Source organism: Onychostoma macrolepis, chromosome 08 (genome assembly GCF_012432095.1).
Source record: "Onychostoma macrolepis isolate SWU-2019 chromosome 08, ASM1243209v1, whole genome shotgun sequence".
NCBI lineage: Eukaryota > Metazoa > Chordata > Actinopteri > Cypriniformes > Cyprinidae > Onychostoma > Onychostoma macrolepis.
The window spans coordinates 15,310,467-15,332,799 of record NC_081162.1 but is presented as its reverse complement, the minus strand read 5'-3'; the positions used below and the strand labels follow the sequence as shown (position 1 = coordinate 15,332,799).

The window sequence follows — 22,333 nt, the reverse complement described above, 5'->3', positions numbered from 1 at the left end:
CGAGTAAATAATTCAGTTTCAATCATTCTGACACAATCCTCATCCATCAATACTACACGCTCCTTTGTTTGTCCAAGGATGAGGTAAGTAGGATAAGTTAACATCACGCTGTTCATATTTCTGCCCTTTCAGAAGCAACTGGAAAAGCCATAGCCTACATCTGAAGATCTCACCCAAAAAAATATCTCAAGAGTCATGTCATTATGGCCGGCCTCTGGCCACAAACCGCAGGGGCAATTCCCTCAGGACAACTGAGGAATTCCTTAGAGCTCTTCTGGTCAAAGGAGTCAAGGGTCAACACTCCAATGTATGGCCTTCTATTTACTGCTGCCTTTCTCTTTGCAAAACATGCCTCTCTATTGTCTACAGCTGCAAAAGTAATGTTTGTGATGGGGTCACAATCAAGGCTATTGGCAGTCAAGAGAGAGTGAGAAAGCACCAGTATTGTATCGGATTCAAATAAATAATCACAGCCACTATTCCACAAAGAGATCCGAAGGAAAACAAACCTCATACATGCACATAAATCCTCATCACCTAAATAATTAAACAGCCAGGAACACAAAACGGACCTTAAACCTGCTGAAAGCACAGTTATGTAAGTGTCAGTTTAATGCTGCGAGCCACAATCCGAAGTTTATTGAACATTTTGGGAACATCTGCTAAGAGTCTTATCCCATATGCCTGTGGTCTGCATAACTCTCCTCAGTCTGATAGCATTCATAATCTCTAACACATGGCTTTGTTTGCTGCCAGCTTGTTTGTAAAAGATGAGGCGGTGTCAACAGGCATACCTTATTCACGTGTTTGTAACGTGGCGCCTGGCCAGGTAGATGCGATTATATCAGAGGTCTGAATCTAACTAGTAAGCACAGGTGACAGTCATTGCCTGGTTACATATCCCAATGTGTTTCTGTTTTTGATATCTGAATAAACATAACTCATCAACACCTCTCTCAGGCCTCTGTCAGCATGGTCAGGAACACACACGACTTTATCAGTTTCACGCTGTGCTCGTGACCTCACAGTGACTCACCAATCAGTCGACTCTATCTAGGATTTCTAAGTTTGACTTTCAGCTCAGCCGATCCGACTGGCTTAAAATACTGAATATCACAGAGAACATCAGCAGATGTCCTTGCTCACAATATCTGTCAGACCACAAAGGTCCACGGGAGGATTATTTCTGCTAATTTTGCTGTTTATTTTGTACAAGATGCTCACAGATTCACTGCTGATGCGGATGATTCAGGATGCCCTCCTACAAAACATTAACATGAAAACATCCTGAACATGAAAAACATGCAACATCGATGATTTGCAGCATAAAGCATTATTTTTTCCATTAACCAGCAGCTACCACATTGATTGACAGGACATTTTATTTCCATGTTTGCTGTTTCTGCAGTAGGTAGCCCCGACCGATGACAAATGATCACTGGCCCGAAATCTTTCTACACATAACAGAATATTAAATATGTTTGACTGTGCTGAGTCAATGGTAGATACCACAAACTCTGCACTCCACAGACAATTCAAAATTAGCTGTGTATTCTGATAAAATGACTTGCAAGGAACATACACTAGCATTCAAAAATTTGGAGGCAATATGCTTTTATTTTTATTCAGCTAGGATGTAATAAATTGATCAAAAGTGTCAAGTAAAGAAATTTATAATGTTACAAAAGATTTATATTTCAAACAAATGGGTGTTTCTGAATCTTCTAATCAAATACTTTTTTTCAACATTCATACTAATAAGAAATGTTTCTTGAGCATCAAATCAGCATATTTGATTGATAGCTGTAAGGTCATGTGATGATGTGCTGAAAATCCAGATTTGTCATCAAAGAAATTACATTTTAAATTAAATTTTAACTTAAATTTTGATTTAAAGAAAACATTCAAAACTGCAATAATATTTCACAAATAACAATATTACTATTTTTACTGCATTTTTGATCAAATAAATACATTCTTGGTCAATGTGAGAAAGTAACAGTAATGTAGCGTTAATATTTCATTATATATTTGTAGATGTTTTGGATGGCTCTTAGAATAGTGAAATGAACAATTTTTATTTTATTTTTTTTACCTATCTGCTGTTTTTAATATAATAACCCAGGACAGTCACTAGTGAAAAGTTTGGGACTGTGTGCATTCTTGGGGTGCCGTCAACCAATCAGTTTTGTCACAGTCCTGTTGCTCTCGAGTGATTAGTCACATTACAGCAGGGGTATCCAATCCTGTTTTTGGAGGGCCAGTGTCCAACCCCAATTATGCACACCTGAACCAGCTGATCAAAGTCTGCAGGATTACTACAATCTTCCAGGCAGGTACAGTATTTTGTGACAAATTAGTTCTAAACTTTGCAGGACACTGGAGCAGGGATGTCCAAACCTTCTAGGAGCAGGTTTGGACATCACTGCATTACAGATATGGCTCAGGTGACTGATTATAGAATTCTCCAGAACCAAACAACTACCATAGAAACGAATGCTTGTGTTTGGTTCTTTTCCAGATATCCTTGGGTCTTTGGGTGTTACAGACCTCATAAAAGTCATTGGAAACAGCTCAAACTACAAAAGCACTTTTCCTTCAACTGTTTTTTCCCTCAAGTGATACATTATCAGAGTAGAACATGAGGAAACTCAACCCCCTCCACAAAACCAGTCACTCATCATCATTAAAAATGAAGCTATAATTAGCAACATTATCCCAGTGTTTGTTTGATATCAGATGCTTGAACACGAGGAAAGGTCTACCAAGCTAATTGAGCTCAGGAAAGTTAAAGAGATTCCTGAAATTCCTGGTGCTGACTTGTGCCTCTGCGTCCTGGCTTATAACGCATGACTTGTCGCAGCTTTAAGATATTGATAATCTGACACTTTAGAGGATATAGGAGTGTAATCAGCAGAGCTTGCAGCAGTCGCAGCGAGAGCTCACAGCTGCAGACTGTTTTAGTACAGGTGGCACCGCTCCCACTACTGATGATCATTAATACTACTGCGCATCTGGAGGGTCTACAGGGGTCAGCGAACCCAAGTTTAGCATGCAAAACACTCAGCACTGAATCCACACATCCATCGAAGCTTCTAAAACACATCAGGCACTAATACACTAAAAACAATCTGGGGTTGTAAATTTCATAATTACAAAGGACCAGCAAGTAACAGTTTATAAATATGAACAACTTATAAATGCAGAGAGAAACAATGGTGAGCCAAATGTCATCACAGGCCAACTTTGGCTCACAGGCCCTGGCTTGGGCATCTGGTCTATAGAGTTGCAGCTTACACAGAAAACATAAAATGCCAGTTTATCTAAGCTGAGGATTGTTTCCATAGTTTGGCGGGCACAGACGTGTAACCCACTGAGCCATATGGCTGCTGGGTAGCTGGTTGTGACACTGTGGTGCAGATCAGGTCTGTAACTATTTATAACCCAGAAAGCCTACACTTGTGCTTCCCTCCTGCAAGGACTCAGACAGAGACATCATCGGCAAGCAGGAAGCACCAGGTTGACTTCCCCCCTGCTCCTCTATACATTCATGTCATCCTGTTTGGGTGAACAGACTCTTGTCCACAGGAGCCCAGCTGGGCCACACAAACTAACAACAGCTGGACTGGCAGCAAAGACATTAGAGGGGGCACAGATCCCAACACAGGAAACGGATCCTGGTCATATACAAACACTGAAGCTCTTACATTTAGGAACTCAAAGGTTAATTGAATCACAATCTCCTACTTTTTTGCCCCTGAGGAAGACATTTAACCCTCAAGTTTCTCCAGGGAAACTTTCCCTGGAATCAGCTTAATGCGTAATGGTTTAAAAGGTCTGTTGAATGGGATGTAGCTAACTAATAAAGGATTTAATATTAGGCTCTATGTATTAAATTGACAGTAAACATTACTGATAATGATACAAATAATATTTTTTGAGCACCAAAGCAGCATATTAGAATGATTTTTGAAGGATCGTGTAACAGTGAAAACTGGAAAGCTGAAAGCTTTACCATCACACAAAAAAAAAAAATTTTAAATATATTAACTTCTTAAATTAAAATAATATTTCACAATATCACAGTTTTTACAGTATTTTTGATCAAATATTTGCAGCCTTGGTGAGCATATAACAGACCTTTTTAAAAACTAAGTTTTGAATTGTAGTGTATACACTATTTCTTGCACTTTTTTGGAGGGTAAAATGTAGTAATGATTTATCAATTAAATAATTCAAATATAAAAACAAATAGGCTACAATTTTACATGGGCAAGTGAATAGATGCTTAAAACTGCTTGTTTAAATAAAACAAATTTCATGTTCAAATAAACAATTTAACATTATTTATAATATTTAATTAATGATTCAAAATACTAAAGCAATTATAATAAATTCTTAGTAGTTATTAATTTTTTTTTTTTTTAAATTGCAAAAAGCATTTGCCATCTGCTTTTGTCATTGGAGTTTAAAAAAACGACATTGGACAGGTCACTCTGGGAGAAACTAATGAACTTTTGACTCAATTCTTCTAAGACACACCCCTTTCCCTACATCTCACTCAGAGTAAATCTAAGATTAACCTTTATTGTACAGTATGACAGAACGTGTCTTCTAAAAAACCCTCAAAATGTGCTGGTTAGAATGTTTTCCTAACCCTAACATCTAAACCTTACTCCGTCATCTCTTATCTAAAATTCAAAATTAAACAGAGAAGATGCTAAAAAAAATTGGGCATGATGCCTAAAAAAAAAAAAAAAAGACTCATCAGGGAATCTTTGGTTCTGCCAACCGTTTACAAATCACAGCCTGGTTTCTTGCTTTGAAACTATGACATTATGCTTTTGTAATATCTTTGAGATTCCTTGTGGAATTCCACAGATAAACAGATGCATGAAGAGCCATTCAGGGAGCGACAAAGCCACAGCCCTGAAACCTTTCGGTCTAATAAAAGTTGTTTGGGTATCTTACTTAAATATCTAAGCAAATTCATGAAGCAATTATCAGTCTCCCTAGAGTGTGGCAGCCAGTGATGTTTGTCATGACTGTGTGTGCTGACAAAAGAGCATAAAGACCACCTAGAGTGCCAGCCGTGAGTTGAAAGGCAGACGTCTTTGATATCGATCTCAAGCACGGCCTTGTTTTTCACACCGAGGCCCTTGGAAAGACACAGATGCTGAAAGACGAAGCGGTTTCCTCTCCCTTTCACCTGATGCACCACTGTCTGTTTCGCTTCACCTGCGTCAACACATCTTGACGAGAGGCCGTCAGGTGCATCTGCAGGGACTAATTTGATTGGTCGCGCTTCACTTAATGCTTCCAGATCAGATAACATCAGACGGACCGCCAGGGAGATGAATCCCTCTGAGACTCAGCAGATGAGAGGGACCTATGATTCTTCCCATATGCAGAGAAAGAACAATAACTAGGACAAGTGAACCCATCCTCTCACAGAAAACCAGAAACAGTGTCTTTCCTAAATCTTAAACTGCTACAGTCGGCTCGACGTCATCAACTGGCAGCTTCTTCACAAAGCCACAGTACTCCAGAAGCTTAACAGGCCAATATGATTATGAGGGATTGTTATAAACTGGTTTAATAACTGTAAGGCTGCTAACCCCTTCATTGGCATGTATGTAAAACCTCTCCAGTTGCTTTGATCCTGTTAAATTTATCCCAGGATCAAGAGGTTTTGGACTGGGACAAATGTGCTGGTGTGGAATGTGAGAAATGCATTTGGGAATGCATGAAAAACTGAATAACAGGGTTTTTTAAAGTTCTAAAACACTAAAATATGTAGTAAGGTTTGAATATGAATGGGTTCACGATTGTCTGTTCTTAAATCCAGGCATGCTATGTCTTGATCTGATGCTAATCAGAGCAAGAAAACACATGTCAAGTATGCCAAATTACTATCTGGAGACTTCAAATATTTTCTGTTTATTTTTTACTTGCTAAGATACTTTATCAGTGCATTGAAATACTGTGGAGGGTCAGTGATTGTTACTATAGGACACATGCTCTGGGCTGAGCAGGATTGTATGCTGATGAGCACAACCCGGTCTTATCAAAAGACAAAAAAACAAGTGTTCTGAAAGTTACAGGGGATTTACTAGATTGCCCCGAAGACCCTGTAAATCCCAACTCTCACATGAGTCGCTGCTGATTTTATGAGACAGAGCTTATAAAAGGAAATGGCACATGACCAGGAAATATACTCTAATTTAAGTTAGAGCTTGTTTGAATGACTAAAAAAAGCAGTAAAAGTGACAGACTCTTGTTTCTCAGTTTGAAAGTGTTCACACTTCAGTCATCTCCAACTAACCAAGAACAGAAAAATACAACAAATGAGAAACTGAGTCAATTAAAAAGTTATTCTTAATCAGAAGTGTGTGTAAGAAAGTTTAAAGGGGCATTTGAAATTAGATTTGTTGTAAACTTGTTTTAAACCAATATTCCAGTGAAAACACAGCTTGAGATACATTTTTAAAAGAAAACAAAATATATTTCATAACAGAATAACAATCATATCAGAATATGCTACTTAAATGTTTTACCCACAGTGTCATTTTTGTGTGTTTAATAAAATAAATGATGGAATGTTAAAAGACCCACTTGGAGGAACAATATTCAAGTCCTTTTAAAGCATCATTAATAAAACCCCCAAGAAGTCCCTCTACAAAACAGTCCCTTGTGTTTCATGTTTTGTTATTTATAAAATGTCACTAAAAAAAACCCTCGCCAACACAATTTGTTTTAGAAACGCTGTCTGTTTCACATTTTCTCCCTCTTCCTCTTTCTTGACGCCAGTACAGTGACAAAAACACAGCTTGACAGCTTCACCAGTGCCCGTTATCTCTAGTTTATGAGACTGTAAACGAAACTGTAACAATAACCGGGCGACTGCAACATGTAACCAGCCACATAGGTGCTCAAACTGCAACACTCAGAGTGTTTGAACCCAGTCTACTTACCGACTGCAGAAATGCCAAGTTTCTCACGTAATCCCGTTCAGTGTTCAATATCTCGTTTAAAACGCACAGTCTCAGGCGAAGCTGACGGTCCGAGTCCCTGCTGCTGAGGTCCCCGTTTTCTTGTTGACTGTCCTCCTCGGTGTTTATTTCGCTCATTTTTAAAAACCCTTAGAGAGAGAAGCCTCCAAACAAACAAGAGTACACGCCAGTTGTGTGAAAACTGATGTGAAGATGTGATAATTAATCCATTTAATCCGTCGCGCGCTGCACGCAACCTCGCGCCAGGATGCGGCAGGGGAAAGTGTTATATTGAAACTGAAGAAACTTCTGTAAAAGTAGCAACTCGCAACATCGAAGTCAACCGCAAAGCAATTTGCATCTCATTAGAACACTTTCCGTTAAAAAGGTAAACTAGAGAAGTAGCCCACCGACTGCCTGCAGCATAAATAAGGAAAGTGGCCAGAGGAGCGAAATGATGTGAAAAATGGGAGTGCACGTGAGACGATCAACAACCGTGAAATAACTGACAAAACCGTGCAGTAAAAGCCGAAGTAGCGAGTTCACGAGAGCTCAGTGTGGACTACATGAAAAGTGAGACGGTTGTGGGAGCTGTAGAGAGAGAAGCGGGTCTGGCGCTGAGGGACCGTCTGCAAGTTGCACCGCTTGAACAATCACGTCTTCAGTTTAATGAACTGATAAACTGATCCCTTGCTATCTTTAGATGTGTGCTGTGAGAAGATAGGTTTTTTTATTATCTCTGGCATCAAGTCTGATGCATTCAGTAATTTTATTTATTTATTTGTTTGTTTGTTTCATATTTTAAGGCATTTTTGGGATTTATCATTAAAATGATGTTCACTAACATGAGATGAAGACTCTAGAGTCTAGACATACATATTTTCTAGAAAAGCAGTCTTCTTTTTTTTTTTTTACATGGAGAGGGTCGCCCCTTCATGGGCACCACCATGTTAATATCAAATGACTGGCCATGTACTAGCACAAAACACCAATAATGAATAAAAACTTGTTAGGAATTAATCCAATTTTTATAGTATGACACAAACAAACAGTTTCGGTGTAAAACCACAACAGTTAGTGGTACATAAACCTGCATGCATGCAAGCCAATAGGTGTCAGTATATCTAAATCTAAATATATTTGTAGCCGACTATTGAGACAAATATGAGCCAGTGATGTTAACAAAGGCTGCGTTCAAATATGCATACTTCCCCACTATATAGAAGGTGAAAAAGAGTATTTAAAAGGAGCAGTGTGTCCGAATTTACAGTATTCATAAAACAGTAGACAGAAAGTATCTGCAATACTTCTGGCAAGATTCTAAAGAGTGTAACCTTTACTATCCCATGAGGCAATGGAAGAGGAGTTTGAATGGCTGAGTAGCAAAGCTGGAACTGTAGGCCACTTGACAATGTCAACAAGACAAATGTAGCCTACATCTGTATTGCATATTACATGCATTCATCATACTATGTAAAATGTGTTTTTAATTTTGGACACAGCTCAAGACACTTCTGTAAGCAAAGATTAAGTGGGGAAAAAAACTTGATATTTTTTTAAATTATGTCCACAGAAGTTAAACATGAACACTCACATATGTTTAATTTAATCATTAAAGCCATGAGAAATTGATTTTCATTAATGGTTACAGGCCTAAAAATAGTTACAGGCCTAAAGGCCTGAATTTGACTAGTTCTAGTGAGACAAGTAAAAAATAATAATAATTTATCATTGTCTGCATGGAATGATTGTGGCATCCCTACAGTTTAAATGGATAGTTCATACAATTGTGTCATCATTTACATATATGTCATTCAAAATCTGTATGACTTTCTTCCTTCTGTGAAACATAAAATATATTTGGAGAAATGTCTCAGTGTTTTTTGTCCACACAGTGAAAGTCTAAAGTCACCAAAACCAGAATAATAAAAAAAAATATGTTCTTTTGTAATTCACAGAACAAAGAAAGTCATACAGGTTTGGAAGAACGTGAGGGTGAGTAAATGATGACAGAATTTTCTTCGGGGTTGAACTAGCCTACTCCTTTAATGCTTGTTTGGTCTGTCAAGTCTTTGTTCGTACTGTCTGTGCCCTTGAGGTGATGCTTCCTCAGCATGACAAACAGCCATCAGAGCCTGTCCACATCCTGTTTACCCCATCACAAAAGACTAAGTTCTCTATCTCTCGCACACAACTTATATGACCACCAAACCACCAGACTCCACCAAATGAATGGGCAAAAAGGTAAAGGGTAAGAATGACTCGTTGGCCTGGTTTGAATCACTATTACCCCGCAGGAGTCTTTCAGCCCCAGGCATTTCATAGCTGTCTGACATTTGAGAGGTGTCAGTAACCTCTGGTTCTGCTTTACTTGGCTTGAGTTCTGCCCACACTAACTGTACATAGTAGCCTAATAGAGTTGCCACTGCATGCTTTGACATAACTTAAAAAATTGTGTTTTACCAGTAACTTAAATGAATATAGGTGACACAAAGACAATATAATCAATAGATTACCTATTTGATTACAACTAACGTTACAGTAACCCAAACCATTTAATCACACTGCATTCGTTCTGTGAGACTGAGCGCCATCTTGTGGCAAGATCGAACACAAACGTTGTAAATAAAAACACGAATAAATATTTAACAAATTAAATAAATTAAATATTTAAAACAAATAAACATGTTTTAGCCGACAGTTACAGCATAATTCTCTTTTAAGCACGTGCTTTCCCGCCATAATTCAAGCGCACGTGATAGACGTAACTGTTGAACAGACGTTCAATATGACGTGATAAAGAGAATGCAGAATCGAATCTTAAAAGTTTCAGGGTTATCTTTTTATCTTTACCTTTTTAATCTTTACCTTCTCATATCTTTTGAACACAGCAACTAAGGTAAGACCCACATATTCTTGTTTTTGAATGATAACTGAAAATATCATATACATACATACATATATACATATATACATATATATATATATATATATATATATATATATATATATATATATATATGTGTGTGTGTGTGTGTGTGTGTGTGTGTATGTATGTATGTATGTATGTATATATATATATATATATATATATATATATATATATATATATATATATATATATATATATATGTATATATATATATATATATATATGTGTGTGTGTGTGTGTGTGTGTGTGTATATGTACATATATATTATGGCATGCCGTTGAAGATTGAATATATTGAATGAAAGTATAAATATATGGAATGAAAGTCTGACTATATAGAATAAAAGTTTGAATATATAGAATGAAAGTCTGAATATATGGAATGAAATTTGAATATATTGAATGAAAGTCTGAATATATAGAATGAAATTTGCAGTGTATGGAATTAAAATGCAAATTTGACAGTATTTAATGAATAATAATATACTGTAGCTAGTTATATCCTTGTTATCAGAGCAATAGTTTTCTGAATTGAATGACTTTAAAAATATAATTTCCTCAAATTTTCCAATACTATGTTGAACTAAAAATTTTGGCAACAGCTGATGATATTCAAACAAACAATACAAACAGTTTGGAGTGTACATCCCATCATCTTGATATCCCATCATCTCAGACATTTCACACAGTGTTAATTCTGATAGTATTTTGATTTAGTTTTAGTCATCTGAATTGTCATATATTCAAACTTTCATTCAATATATTCAAGTTTCATTCAATATATTCAAGTTTCATTCCATACGTTCAGACTTTCATTCAATATATTCAAGTTTCATTCCATATATTCATACTTTCATTCAATATATTCAAACTTTCATTCCATATAATCAAGTTTCATTCCATTCCATATACTCAAATTTTCCTGAATGGCATGGGCTTACAGATTCTCATTCTGAATATTTTCTGGCAGCTTCACTGATCACTGCTTCTCTTCAGTTTCAAAAATCACAATGGCTCATTCAGCACTTTGGCTGGTGTTGTTGCACTGGGTATTCCTGCACTCCCCAAGCAGGTGTAATAATTTAACCAAAGCTGAACTGCAAGAATTGGAGAAGATCAGCACCTGGGTCATCACCCGCAGCTTTCCCTGCAGTGCCACCTGCGGGCTTGGCCTCCGCACTCAAGAGCTCTGCCCTACTGGGGGAAACAGAAACATCTCCAGCACTTCCTGCAAGATGAGGACCATCCGCTGCCTAGACACCTGGCAGTGTGGACTAAAGACCCAAACGACAACTGCTGGTCAGCGTCTGGTGCTTGACTGCTTAGAGGAAGTGATGGAAGCCATGGGCCGCTTTGCATTTGTGGTGTCTTGGCGCTTTGCCCATGGAATCATCACATCTGATGACTCGCTATTCAGCCGCTATGAAGCCCTGAGCCTGGACAAGGTGGTACTAGACCCCCTCGGAGAAGAGGATTCTGGGACATACCGCTGTGACGTACTGGACACTGGCAAACGAAGAGTGAAGAGAATGTATAAAGGGGTGAAAGTGTTATCACCAAAAGAAGTGAGTTTAGACTTTGCCAAAGGTCTGATTCACTGGGAAAACCCAGAGAGCCTGTTTCCTAACATGACGACCACAGGAAACCCATATCCCAGCAGCATTGTCCGAAACATGGTGCTGATAAGCGTGTCCATATCTGCTGCAATGGCGGCACTCATCCTTCTGCTCTTGTGGGGTTTTTACCGATTAACGCTAAAAAGAACAGCTCAACTTTCCCAGAACAATGTTTGAAAACGTTTCAAAGATTAAAAAGTCAAATTAATAGCCCATATTCCTAAGTCACTGATGAACAGAAGTGTTGAGAATGAGTTTGACAAAGTCACAAATGCGTGGGATTGAAAAACATGTTCAAACTATCTGTGTACTATTTATAGAGCGGAGGTGTTAATGAACTGTTTAGAAAAAAGCTCACATTCACATTTGTGTTAAAAAGGTCAAACAGTTCACTTCATCAACAATGGGTCAAGTATAGTCACAGGTTCCTAATTTGGATGCCACCAAACGATGTTTAAAAATATTCCTTAAAGGGATAGTTCGCCCAAAAATATAAATGGTCATCACTTGCTCGCCCTCAAAAGTTGTTCCAAACCTACATGAGTTTCTTTCTTCTGTTGAGCACAAAAGATGATACTTTGAAGAATGTTGGTAACTGAACAGTTGACGGTAGAGAACAATTGTTATTAAAAAAAAAAAAAAGTATAATATATGTTTTAAAGGAACATAATTTTCCTATGTAAGAGGAACAGAAGAGCCTCACACTCATTTAAATGAACTGGTATTTTATTCAGGACGTTTAACAGGTCAAAGTGTGTCCACACCTCAAAAACAAACTCTCTATCAAACAAATAAACCAGTGAAAGGTGCTCTGTGAGCGCAGGAAAAATCCACAAACACTCTACAACTCAAACTTAAGGCAGAGAGAGGACAAACGTCCACCTCCCACAGCAGAATGTGACATCAGTGAAAACTGGAACCGTATTCAAAACCATTCAGAAGCAGGAGTGCTGTTCTTCCATCAGCACTGGATTAACAGCAGAAAAAATTGTTGATCTCCTGCACCGAGAGTTTGTGAGAACTAGTGCCAGTGTGAATAAACTCCTTTATACACATTGGTGTAATTATTTCTTTAGCTCTAAGTAAATATAGACCCCAAAAATCTTAAGACTAGTCTACATTTGGTTAGGTGAGAAAAGTTGCAGAAAGAATTACAAACGCTTACAAGCAAACACCACAACAGTCATTCAGTGTGTATTTAACAACTTGACACGTGTGTGTGTGTGTGTATTTTAAATATACATGACATTACAACTAGCAAAAGGTGCATTATTAATCTTTGAGAAGGAAAAAAAAGTCATTTTTCTCACTCAAAGAGAATATCCTCACATTAGGACAAAGATGCAAGCAAGAAACTTACAGAAAAATAGGTGAGATTTTAAAACAGACAGACTACCATAATGACATGCTGGTTTCATGATCATTTTCAGCATGAGAGATACAGCAACAAGAGATACAAAGCCCAGCCTGTGATCTGCTTCTTGTAGACAGTGTATAATTTCATCAAGCCATCATTCATAAGCGATAAGCATGAAATCACCCTCACATATTCCCATTCAATGATAGTAGAATAAGAGAAACAAATAAAAGCAGCGAAAAGAAAATCAAAATACAAATTCTCTAACTCATTCATAGCTCTTTGACTTGTCCAGCATACAAAAACATGCAACAGGCCGACTCTCAGACAGCACGAAAATCTCCAGCCACTATTATATATTAAAAAAAAATAAAAATAATAATAATAATACACATCCAGACCTAAGACGGTCACATATTGCTCTAAGGATAAAAAAAAAACACACCATTCAATCACGATTTCATGCTACTTCTATTTGTAGCATTCTGGGATACAGTAATCTGTTATTTGAGATAATATTCCTCTAGCAGTATATTGTGTTCAACAGCTGCTCAGCTCGAGATATAACAAGCAATTCTACATACAAAACCTTTGTCATGCTGTGGTCGCCAAATCATTCACTCAAATATTTAGGTGAATCTCAGATCATTCCAGGGCAGCCAATCCTAAATGAATGCAACTTCTAGAAGACTCTTTTAATCTTCAAGATACATTCAATTTGGTCACAGAAAGAAGACATATGGGTCCTGATTGTAGAAATATGACTCATTCACTGTTTGGAATCTCACACACTTCTGAAAATCAGACTTGCACCTTTGTTTGATTTTTACAAAGTCAGCCATCACAAGCAACATGCTGATACAAGCAGCTTCCAATAACGCAGACTGATTGGAACATTATGGAATGAATATTTTGCTACAAGTTTATATGTTAACAGCTTAAGAAAGTATAATTAATGCTGTATGAAAGCCAAAGCATCCACCAAACAACATCAAGAGTCAAGCCCATAAAGCCGATCAAAAGTGGCGCCTCTTTGGTAATATAAAAATTTTGCATTGAACATTTCATCCCCCTATTAAAATGGAAGACTCAATCAAATTCAAATCCCTGAATAGTGTTGTTATTCTCCTCAAGATGCAAAAAATGTGGCTTTGTTCCCCAAACTTCAGCAATGAGCCCCTTTATTAAGAAAAACAACAGCATTAGCACCAAGCAACTTCTGATTCAGTCAGTGGCTAAAACTACCCATTAAATAAAAAAACAAACACTGGTCTGTTTGCTAGAGTTTGCTTGGTCTTTGACATCAGCTGGTAAAGTTTCCTGGTATGTTGATGAACAATTTGGTTTGATTGGCAAATGCATTCATGATGTTTCTGCTGGTATATAAGAAGGATCCGAATGTAAGGCAACATCTGCAGCTCTGGGGGTTTGTGTGAGTCACATTCAGATCAGACTGACTTATGAAGCCCCATGTTTTCCATTGTCGCTGAGATCTTGGATGGTGAGCGCAACAAGAAAAAACAAAACAAAAACAGATGAGAAAAGTAAAGTCTTTAAAAGTATAGGTTTTCAAAACATCCATCTTATTGAATACAATGGAAGTTTTCAGATGTGTACAGCAGACGTGGAAACGAAAAATGCTGAGACGGGGCTTCTACCACAAACGCTAGTTCTTGGAAATAGCAAATTGATGATCCACCTCTGCTAATACAATTAAAATCAATTATGGGTGCAGGAGGCTTAACTAGCTTCCGTTCAAGCCCTTTTGTTTTTTGTTTTACCAGTGTCAGAGTACTAAAATATCTCCATTCCAAAATGTACAAAATCTGGCATCCTAAAAGATGATTGCCTTAAATGTTAGATCCTTAAGAAGTAAAAAAGGAAAAGCTCAGGGATGAAATGAGCAAATTCAAGGTGTTAAAGGAAAAGAAGCCCTTAGTTAAAACTTTGAACGTGTCTTTCTACGGATTGAGTGCGGGTGGAGTCCACATCCATAAATGGGCGAGTCAAAACAAGAAACGGATGATGTAGGATCCTTCAGATGCGAGGAGGAGCAACGGAGAACATCTCCTTATGGAAAAACAACCACTGAAAGAGTGCAGCAAGTTATCAAGTCCTATCGAAGCCTATCTCTTCCCAGTTTTCATGTACGATGGGATGCCTCCTCGTGCGGTCAGCCCCTCAAAGCGCTTGTAGGTGTAGTTGATGAACACCCAGTCTTTACTCTTCAGATCTGCCTCAGTGTGGTTGGACACAGGAGCGACTTTAGAGAAAGAGTGAGAATAAGGAGACGTTTTGAAATACATAAAAGCCACAAAAAATGCTGTGTATTTTAGAAAGCATTACAACTAACTAAAAACAAACCTGAAGGCTGTAGGATGTCTGACTCAGGAAACTCATCAAAGTTGGAGGTGTCGTCAATGCTTTTGATCTCAATTGGAATAGCCGCTGGTCTTTCCCTAGGGGAAAAAATGAGCGGCAAATCAGCATATTTCTGAAAGATCATGTGACAATGAAAACTAAAATAAATGCAGTCTTGGTGAGAAGAGACTTTAAAAAAAAAATAAAATAATAATAAATTCTTACTGACCCCAAACTTTTGAATAATAGCATAAATGTGTTTGATGTGCAAATGTCAGGCATAGAATAGCCATATAACCTAGATTTGCCTAAATAAGCAGTATACAGATTTAAAGAGCACACTGCATGGAAAAATGTATCCCACAAAGCAATGTGCTCTACTTGAGCTACCAACTGTAGCATAATGAATGAACCAGCAGTAATACAAGCCCCAAAATTACAGTTTTGTTCCTATCCGATTATTTGACCAAAAAGTCATTTTAGAACAAAAGAGGATTAAACTCGAAAAAATAAACAAATAACTAAAAAAACTAAATAAATAAAAACCATTTCCTGAATGATAACTGGATACTACGTGCTGAATTAAACATGCAACGTTACAAGGTCATGTGACATATTAAGAGAGATCATTTATATCAATATTTATAATTATTATTTAAAAGACATTATAGATTAATAGTAAGATGATTTCATTACTCAATACCAGTTTAATCTGTTTACCTGATATGGTCATAGTCCACTCCCTCAAAGAAAGGGTTAGTTTTGATCTCCTCCACTCCAGTGGCTCCAATCCTGTGTTCACTTTCACAGCAGAACCTGGTGGAAAACAACAAAAACATTAGGTGAACACTGAAGAAAAACAGACTGCTTAAAATAAATATGTCACATGCAGGTTAGCAGCATGGTTAATGAAAGCAAAATGCACTGGGTCGAGAGAAGAGCTATAGCTAAGATAGAGTACAAAATAACGGTATAGAATCAAAGCAAAAAAGATGAAAATAAAGCCTCATAAAAAGGAGTGGGAGAATGAAGGCTAAACCTGAGGATCAGATCCTTGGCCTTTTCTGATATTGGGACCTCTGGTGGAAATGTCAAAGTTTCCCGCCAGTTCATCACTTTCCTGTACGTTTCCTGAGGCGTCTCAGAGCAAAATGGAGGGTAACCTGAAAAACACCCACACAAACACTTTAGCCATATATCAAAATAAGCAAACTTATTTTATTTATTAACCAAAAATCACCTCACCTATCAGCATTTCATACATAATGACGCCCAAACTCCACCAATCACAAAGCTTGTTATAGCCATTTTGCATAAACACTTCTGGAGCAATGTAGTCAGGGGTTCCAACAGTGGAGAAAGCCTGAAAAAAACAATTAATTTTTCTACTATTTTACTTCTGATGCAACACAAAAAACATTGTGAGATCTAATGGATTACACAAGAGTACACCGTAACCCTTCTATGGTACTTCTACAATCATCAACTACCATATTAAGAACACGTTCATTTCACAATAACTTCCTGAAACACTGGATCTATCTGTACCCACCCACTGTGTGTAGAACAGTATTGGGTCAAGAGGAAACTCTTACCAACTGTCTCCTGTTTCGCTTCCATGTTTCTGCTTTCCTCTTTGAGTTCATGTTCTGGAACGCTGAAGGAAAAAAAATAAATCCAAAGTTACCGCCACAAAATCAGCCATGCAGCTCTTTCATTATTTCATCTACAACACATTAAAATGTTCTAGGTCAGTAATTCTTTTTTTTTTTTTTTTTTAGAAATTAATTATGCAAGTATGCATTAAATTTAAACTGCTGAAAAGACATTTATAAATGGTACAAAAATTTCTATTTCAAATAAATGCAGTTGTTTTGAAGAACCCAGAAAAAAAAGAATCATGGATTTCATAAAAATTAAGCAGCACAACTGTTTTCAATATTGATAATAATAAGAAAAGTTTCTTGAGCAGAAAATCAGGACATTAGAATGATTTCTGAACGATCATGTGACTTTGAAGACAGGAGTTATGGACATTGATAAGTCTTACTGAAGTCGCTGGGAAGGCTGTGATTAAGGTTTCTGTAGAACTCTGTGCGGTGAGCTTTCTTCAGACCAGTGCATAGGCCAAAATCAGACAACTTCACATGGCCCTGAAAGAGCAAAATGATGTTGCGATGTGAATGAGAATCGCTCATTAGATCAAAGCTATGTGACCCTGCTAGGCAATTAGATTGAGTGTCACATGTTCACAGTTACCTATAGGGAGGTCATATGTCAATACTAAAAAATATAAATGTAATGATACGAGTCTTTATGCAGTATCAGTAGTACCAAGTGAAATTTATCTGATACTGTTATTGGTATTAACAATTTAATATTGTGACAAATGCCTAAATTGATCAGAATAATATCTACTCCAAAAACACTTTATTTTGCTAAAGATAATTGAGTTTGATAATTCTATTCAAGAACTGTTTAATATATTTAATTTTTTTACCCTCGAGTCCAGCAGGAGATTGTCTGGTTTGATGTCTCTGTGGATGAAGCCCATCTGATGAATGGAGTCAATAGCCAGCACAGTCTCAGCAATATAAAACTGTGTGGCCTCCTCCGTTAAAGTGTCTTTCTTCATCAGTAGAGTCATCATATCACCTGGGCAAACACACACATGCATATATCAGTCATCCTTTGGAGTGGCTTTACCACCATCTCTTCGATTGTAAAGGTTTCTTTGAAATGATCTGACATCCTGCACTCACCTCCAGGCAGAAACTCCATGATGAGGTAGAGGTTCATTTTATCCTGAAAGCTGTAGAACATCTTCACCACCCACAGACTGTCTGCCTCTACAAGGATGTCTCTTTCTGCTCGAATATGACCAACCTTGAACAGAAAACAGAGACCTTAAGAACCTTAAATGTAATGTGTGGACATACGTGACTCCATCAGTGAAGACTCACCTGTTCTTTCTCAAGCATATCAGCCTTACGCAAGATTTTCATGGCATAAACATGTCCTGTGTCCTTCTTCTGAACTAGCCGCACCTGGAGAAATAAAGAGGATTTTAAATATGCTAAAATATCACAAAATACACTACCGTTTTATTTATTTTTTTTTTAAATGAAAACATCTTTTATGGTCACTAAGGCTGCATTTATATTCAGTAAAAACAGTAATATTGTAAAATATTGTTACAACTTTAATTTTTTTTTTTTTTTTTTTTAAATACAATGGTAGAGTATATACAATACACGAACTGCCTCGCAGTTAACATATATATGCGACAACATTTTTTGAATTCATGAGGTCTTTAACAGAAAGAAACTCATACCTCTCCGAAAGCTCCTCGGCCAATCACTTTGAGTGACTCAAAGTCCTCTAATCCAAGCCGTGTTCGTTTGAGACGAAGAAACTCAGTCTCTTTCCTAGCATGTTCAGATCGCCGGAGACGCTTCTGCAGGACCAGAAAAAGCAGAAATTAAATCGACCGTTCACATGAAATTACATTCTGAACTTCTGTGTGTTTCAATATTTAACAAAACCACTAGTATCTAGATCAAGATGTTTGTAAACGTAAACAAATAAAATAATTCCAGAAAAGAGAAAAAAAAGACCAGTATTTCAGAAACACTCACCTCTTCATCACCTAGTCCCTCTTGATCCATGACCTTCTCCAATTTCTGCTGCCTGTATCAGATAAAGGAAAACTTTTAGACATGTGATGAAACACTAGCACCAAGAGGCAGAATTGCTTCATCACTCCAATGAAAGGTGTGGTCATCTAGTCTGACATCATTTCAAGAGGGGCCCCGTATAAAGGGCCCCTGGAATTTGGGAGGTTCTTAAAGAAACAATGGGTGATAATGACAGATATTTATCTCACCATATTCACTCAAACCTACAGTATGTGAAGAATTACATGCATTTGTCCAAATGCTTAGTGATTCATTTAGACTTGCTAAACCTGTTCACTAGCGACAGTTTCAAAACTACATTAGAGAAAGTATTGGAGAAATCCTAAATATTTCTCACTTATTTTAACCAATACATGGGCTACTTCCTGTAAAAATGGAAAAGTCTATACCTAAAAATATTATTAAAACAAAGAAAAAGTCTTTTGCCTTTTTGGGTCTCACCTCATTTCCCTTTCCTCATGCTGTGATATCAGGTTGCTATAAAAATTCTCCAGCGTCACTTTAGCCATGGTGACCCTTTCCTTAGTGTGGTTGCTCATGGAGGAGCAGGACGTCTGACTTGTCATCGCCATGGTTAACTGGACAGGAACATCAGAATGGACAAAATTAGACATGTTTATAACTCCAAAAAGGATACAAAAATAGTCCAGGTTGTTTTGAAACTTCACAAATCAGAGCTTTGAATCTGATATAGTTAGATACAATGCCTCCCTGTGTTTAATCTATGAGAGGGGTTTGTAATTTTTCAGATGCCATGGACCCCCAAATACCAGATTCCCAGGGGCTTCTTGTGCAGGTATTCAGTGAAAGGCAGCATTTAACATTAGCTACAACATTTACACTGCAAGTCATAGTCCTTTAACGCTCAATCTTCCACTTCTCAGAAATTCCACGCCTGTAAGGTCTGACTGGCCCTTTCTTGCGCCGTGGCCAAAACAAGCATTAAACACCGGCTGGAAACGTACATTAGCGTTACTCTGCTTGGAAATTCAAACAACGCTATATTTGCCATCTGACTCAACTTCCACAGCTGATGTCACCGAGACTGAGGTCTGGAAGAGAAGCGTTTGCAGACAGCAAGGGGAATTTTACTCTGAATAAAGCGACTGACTAATAAAAAGAAATGAAACCAAGTTGACAACGAAAATCATAATGACATAAACATGCCATCAGCACTTAATACTAATAAAGTCCATCATGAAGAAAGACTTCAGACAGAAAAACGGGAAAAACAAACACCGTAAACACGCACACTAAAGTTTGTCAGTGCAAACCCACGCTTTTAGTGGGTTTGTTTATTTAACATTTATGCAGTTTTACAAGCAAAATCAAGGCTAATAAATTCTTAAAATTCTAATAATTACAGGCGTAAAGAGAAAGCATGGAAAGTAAAAACAAGAACTATTTTCAGTAAGACTGTCAGTCTGCTAGCAGCAGCCGCTAACTGTCTGTTCAGACTCATCTGCTCTCATAGCAAAGTGTGAAACGGCTGAGATCCAGCTTTATTTCTAATAAGAGCACAAGCGACTTTGGCAAAGTATAAACAACTACCGAAAACAAGCTATTACTTACTTGTAAACTATGTGTTTGTTTGAAATAATACTTGTTTGCTTACCTTCCACTCGACCTCAAACTGACTTGAGCTAGTGGACGACGACGGACATTATTTCCTTCTTCCGGGTTTGTGCTTGTTGAGTGGAAAAGAGAACAAAACAAAAGTCCCCTTTCTGTCGTCTAAAACGTAATTCCTAAAATTAGATAAATTTGATCAACCTTTCTTTGATTAATTGATCTGCTTAAAACAATTCTCCTTCATTTCACCCATACATCTTTATACAAATAGCCCGTTTGGGTATGCCTGCACACTCATAATGTGACCCTGGACCACGAAACCAGTCATTAAGTGTCTTTTTTTTTTTTTTTTTTTAAATTGAGATTTATACATCATCTGAATAAATAAGCTTTCCATACGATGTATGGTTTGTTAGGATAGGACAATATTTGGCCGAGCTACAACTGTTTGAAAATCTTGAATCTGAGGGTGCAAAATCTAAATATTGAGAAAATCGCCATAAAAGTTGTCCAAATGAAGTCCTTAGCATTATTACTAATCAAAAATTAAGTTTTTATATATTTATGGAAGGACATGTACAAAATATCTTCATGGAACATGATCTTTACTTAATCTCCTAATGATTTTTGGCGTAAAAGAAAAATCGATCATTTTGACCCATACAATGTATTTTTGGCTATTGCTACAAATATACACGTGCTACTTAAGACTGGTTTTGTGGTCCAGTGGGGGCGTATTACAGAAAGTTTCTTGTCTTAGGTCTTAATTTAGAAGATATGATATGTTAAATTAGGATTTTTCGTAAATTCGTATTACAGAAACAAATCTTAACTTGATTTGGGATTCTTATTCTATCTTGCAAAATCTTATCTCTAGTTAGGAAATCTTAAATTGCATCTTCAAGTTCGACAATCCACTCTCAGGTCTGTTACCAAGCAACCCTCCAGCTGCTGATGAGGTAAACAAATATGGCGTTATTTTAATGACAAATGTCGAGAGCGCATTATTGTAGCGCGAAAGCACATTAATATAATGCGAGAGCGCGAATCTCTCCGCTCGCATTTGTCATTAAAATAACGCCATAAACAAAAGCTACTTCACTTTGAAAATCGCCTTTGGCAAAAAAAAAAAAAAAAACGAAAGGCAAACTTCACAGCCTTCATTCAGAACGAGCGCCAAACAGACGGAGCTCAATTAAATAGGAGCTCAATAATTCTGACTAAAATATACATTTTGCTGAAATATTTGTAGTTGGACAATAAATGTGACATGTAGAATTTTAAACCTGCAAGTAAATGCATTTTTATGATAGCACCACTAACTAAAGTAATTGTAATGGGGTAATCAAAATAGCCTAAAACAAGCCTGTGCTTTTGTTCTTATTTATTTTCATTTGTAGTTTATTGATTTTAACTTCTGCTTTAAAAAGCATTATTTTTGTTTTTAGATTGCAATTTTACACTTATTTGTCCAACAGATAAGTTACTACAAAATATGGTGATATTGGAATTTTACATATTCTGGTTTAAGGGTGTTTGTGTGAAGGACTGAATGTTTGAAAAGAATTGAAACCACAGTTGCCAACTCTCGCGAGACAAATAAGCAACCGCATCTTCAAAAACAAGCCCAAAACAAGCCCAATATATAGATATTTTTTTGATGATTTATTATTATCAATATTATTTATTATCAATTATTTATTACCAATAAATGAGCCTGCAACATATTAAACTGAAACCACTCTTTTATCTGAAAAGCAAAAACAGAAGCTATTTTACAAAAATTAGCAAACTGCAACAAAAAT

The 22,333-nt window shown here is 37.0% G+C and overlaps 3 protein-coding genes across 3 annotated transcripts in view; 1 reads left to right on the top strand and 2 right to left on the bottom strand.

The window, feature by feature from the left end:
* Positions 1-7,639, bottom strand: part of prex1 (phosphatidylinositol-3,4,5-trisphosphate-dependent Rac exchange factor 1) — a 69,783-nt gene extending 62,144 nt beyond the window's left edge. The window contains exon 1 of the mRNA XM_058784764.1: positions 6,975-7,639. Within this exon, the coding sequence (XP_058640747.1) occupies positions 6,975-7,130 (156 nt within the window). The 5' untranslated portion in view covers positions 7,131-7,639. The remainder of the gene's footprint in view (positions 1-6,974) is intronic.
* A 2,127-nt stretch (positions 7,640-9,766) lies between these two features.
* tmem81 (transmembrane protein 81) lies at positions 9,767-12,133 on the top strand. Its single transcript, XM_058785539.1, has 2 exons — positions 9,767-9,891; positions 10,895-12,133. Exon 2 carries the CDS (start codon positions 10,935-10,937, stop codon positions 11,715-11,717), a length of 783 nt encoding a protein of 260 aa, XP_058641522.1. The 5' UTR covers positions 9,767-9,891; positions 10,895-10,934; the 3' UTR covers positions 11,718-12,133.
* A 115-nt stretch (positions 12,134-12,248) lies between these two features.
* stk38a (serine/threonine kinase 38a) lies at positions 12,249-20,714 on the bottom strand. The gene is made up of 14 exons (XM_058785538.1): positions 20,572-20,714; positions 19,398-19,534; positions 18,897-18,948; positions 18,593-18,715; positions 18,222-18,305; positions 18,021-18,144; positions 17,759-17,913; positions 17,309-17,411; positions 16,854-16,915; positions 16,504-16,621; positions 16,298-16,421; positions 15,979-16,074; positions 15,262-15,356; positions 12,249-15,160 (listed from the first exon to the last, which is right to left on the bottom strand). The coding sequence occupies exons 2-14, from the start codon at positions 19,526-19,528 to the stop codon at positions 15,024-15,026; spliced, it is 1,404 nt and encodes a 467-aa protein (XP_058641521.1). The 5' UTR covers positions 19,529-19,534; positions 20,572-20,714; the 3' UTR covers positions 12,249-15,023.
* Between the last annotated feature and the right edge of the window lie 1,619 nt (positions 20,715-22,333).

What these genes read in the sequence shown, in the direction of transcription:
- tmem81 (XM_058785539.1), top strand. Translation starts at nt 10,935, where the DNA reads ATGGCTCATTCAGCACTTTGGCTGGTGTTGTTGCACTGGGTATTCCTG.
- stk38a (XM_058785538.1), bottom strand. Translation starts at nt 19,528, where the DNA reads ATGGCGATGACAAGTCAGACGTCCTGCTCCTCCATGAGCAACCACACT. An exon ending in TATGTATGAAATGCTGATAG is followed by an intron (nt 16,422 to 16,503) that starts GTGAGGTGATTT and finishes GGTGTTTTTCAG; the next exon opens with GTTACCCTCCATTTTGCTCT. An exon ending in GTGGACTATGACCATATCAG is followed by an intron (nt 15,357 to 15,978) that starts GTAAACAGATTA and finishes TTTTTCCCCTAG; the next exon opens with GGAAAGACCAGCGGCTATTC.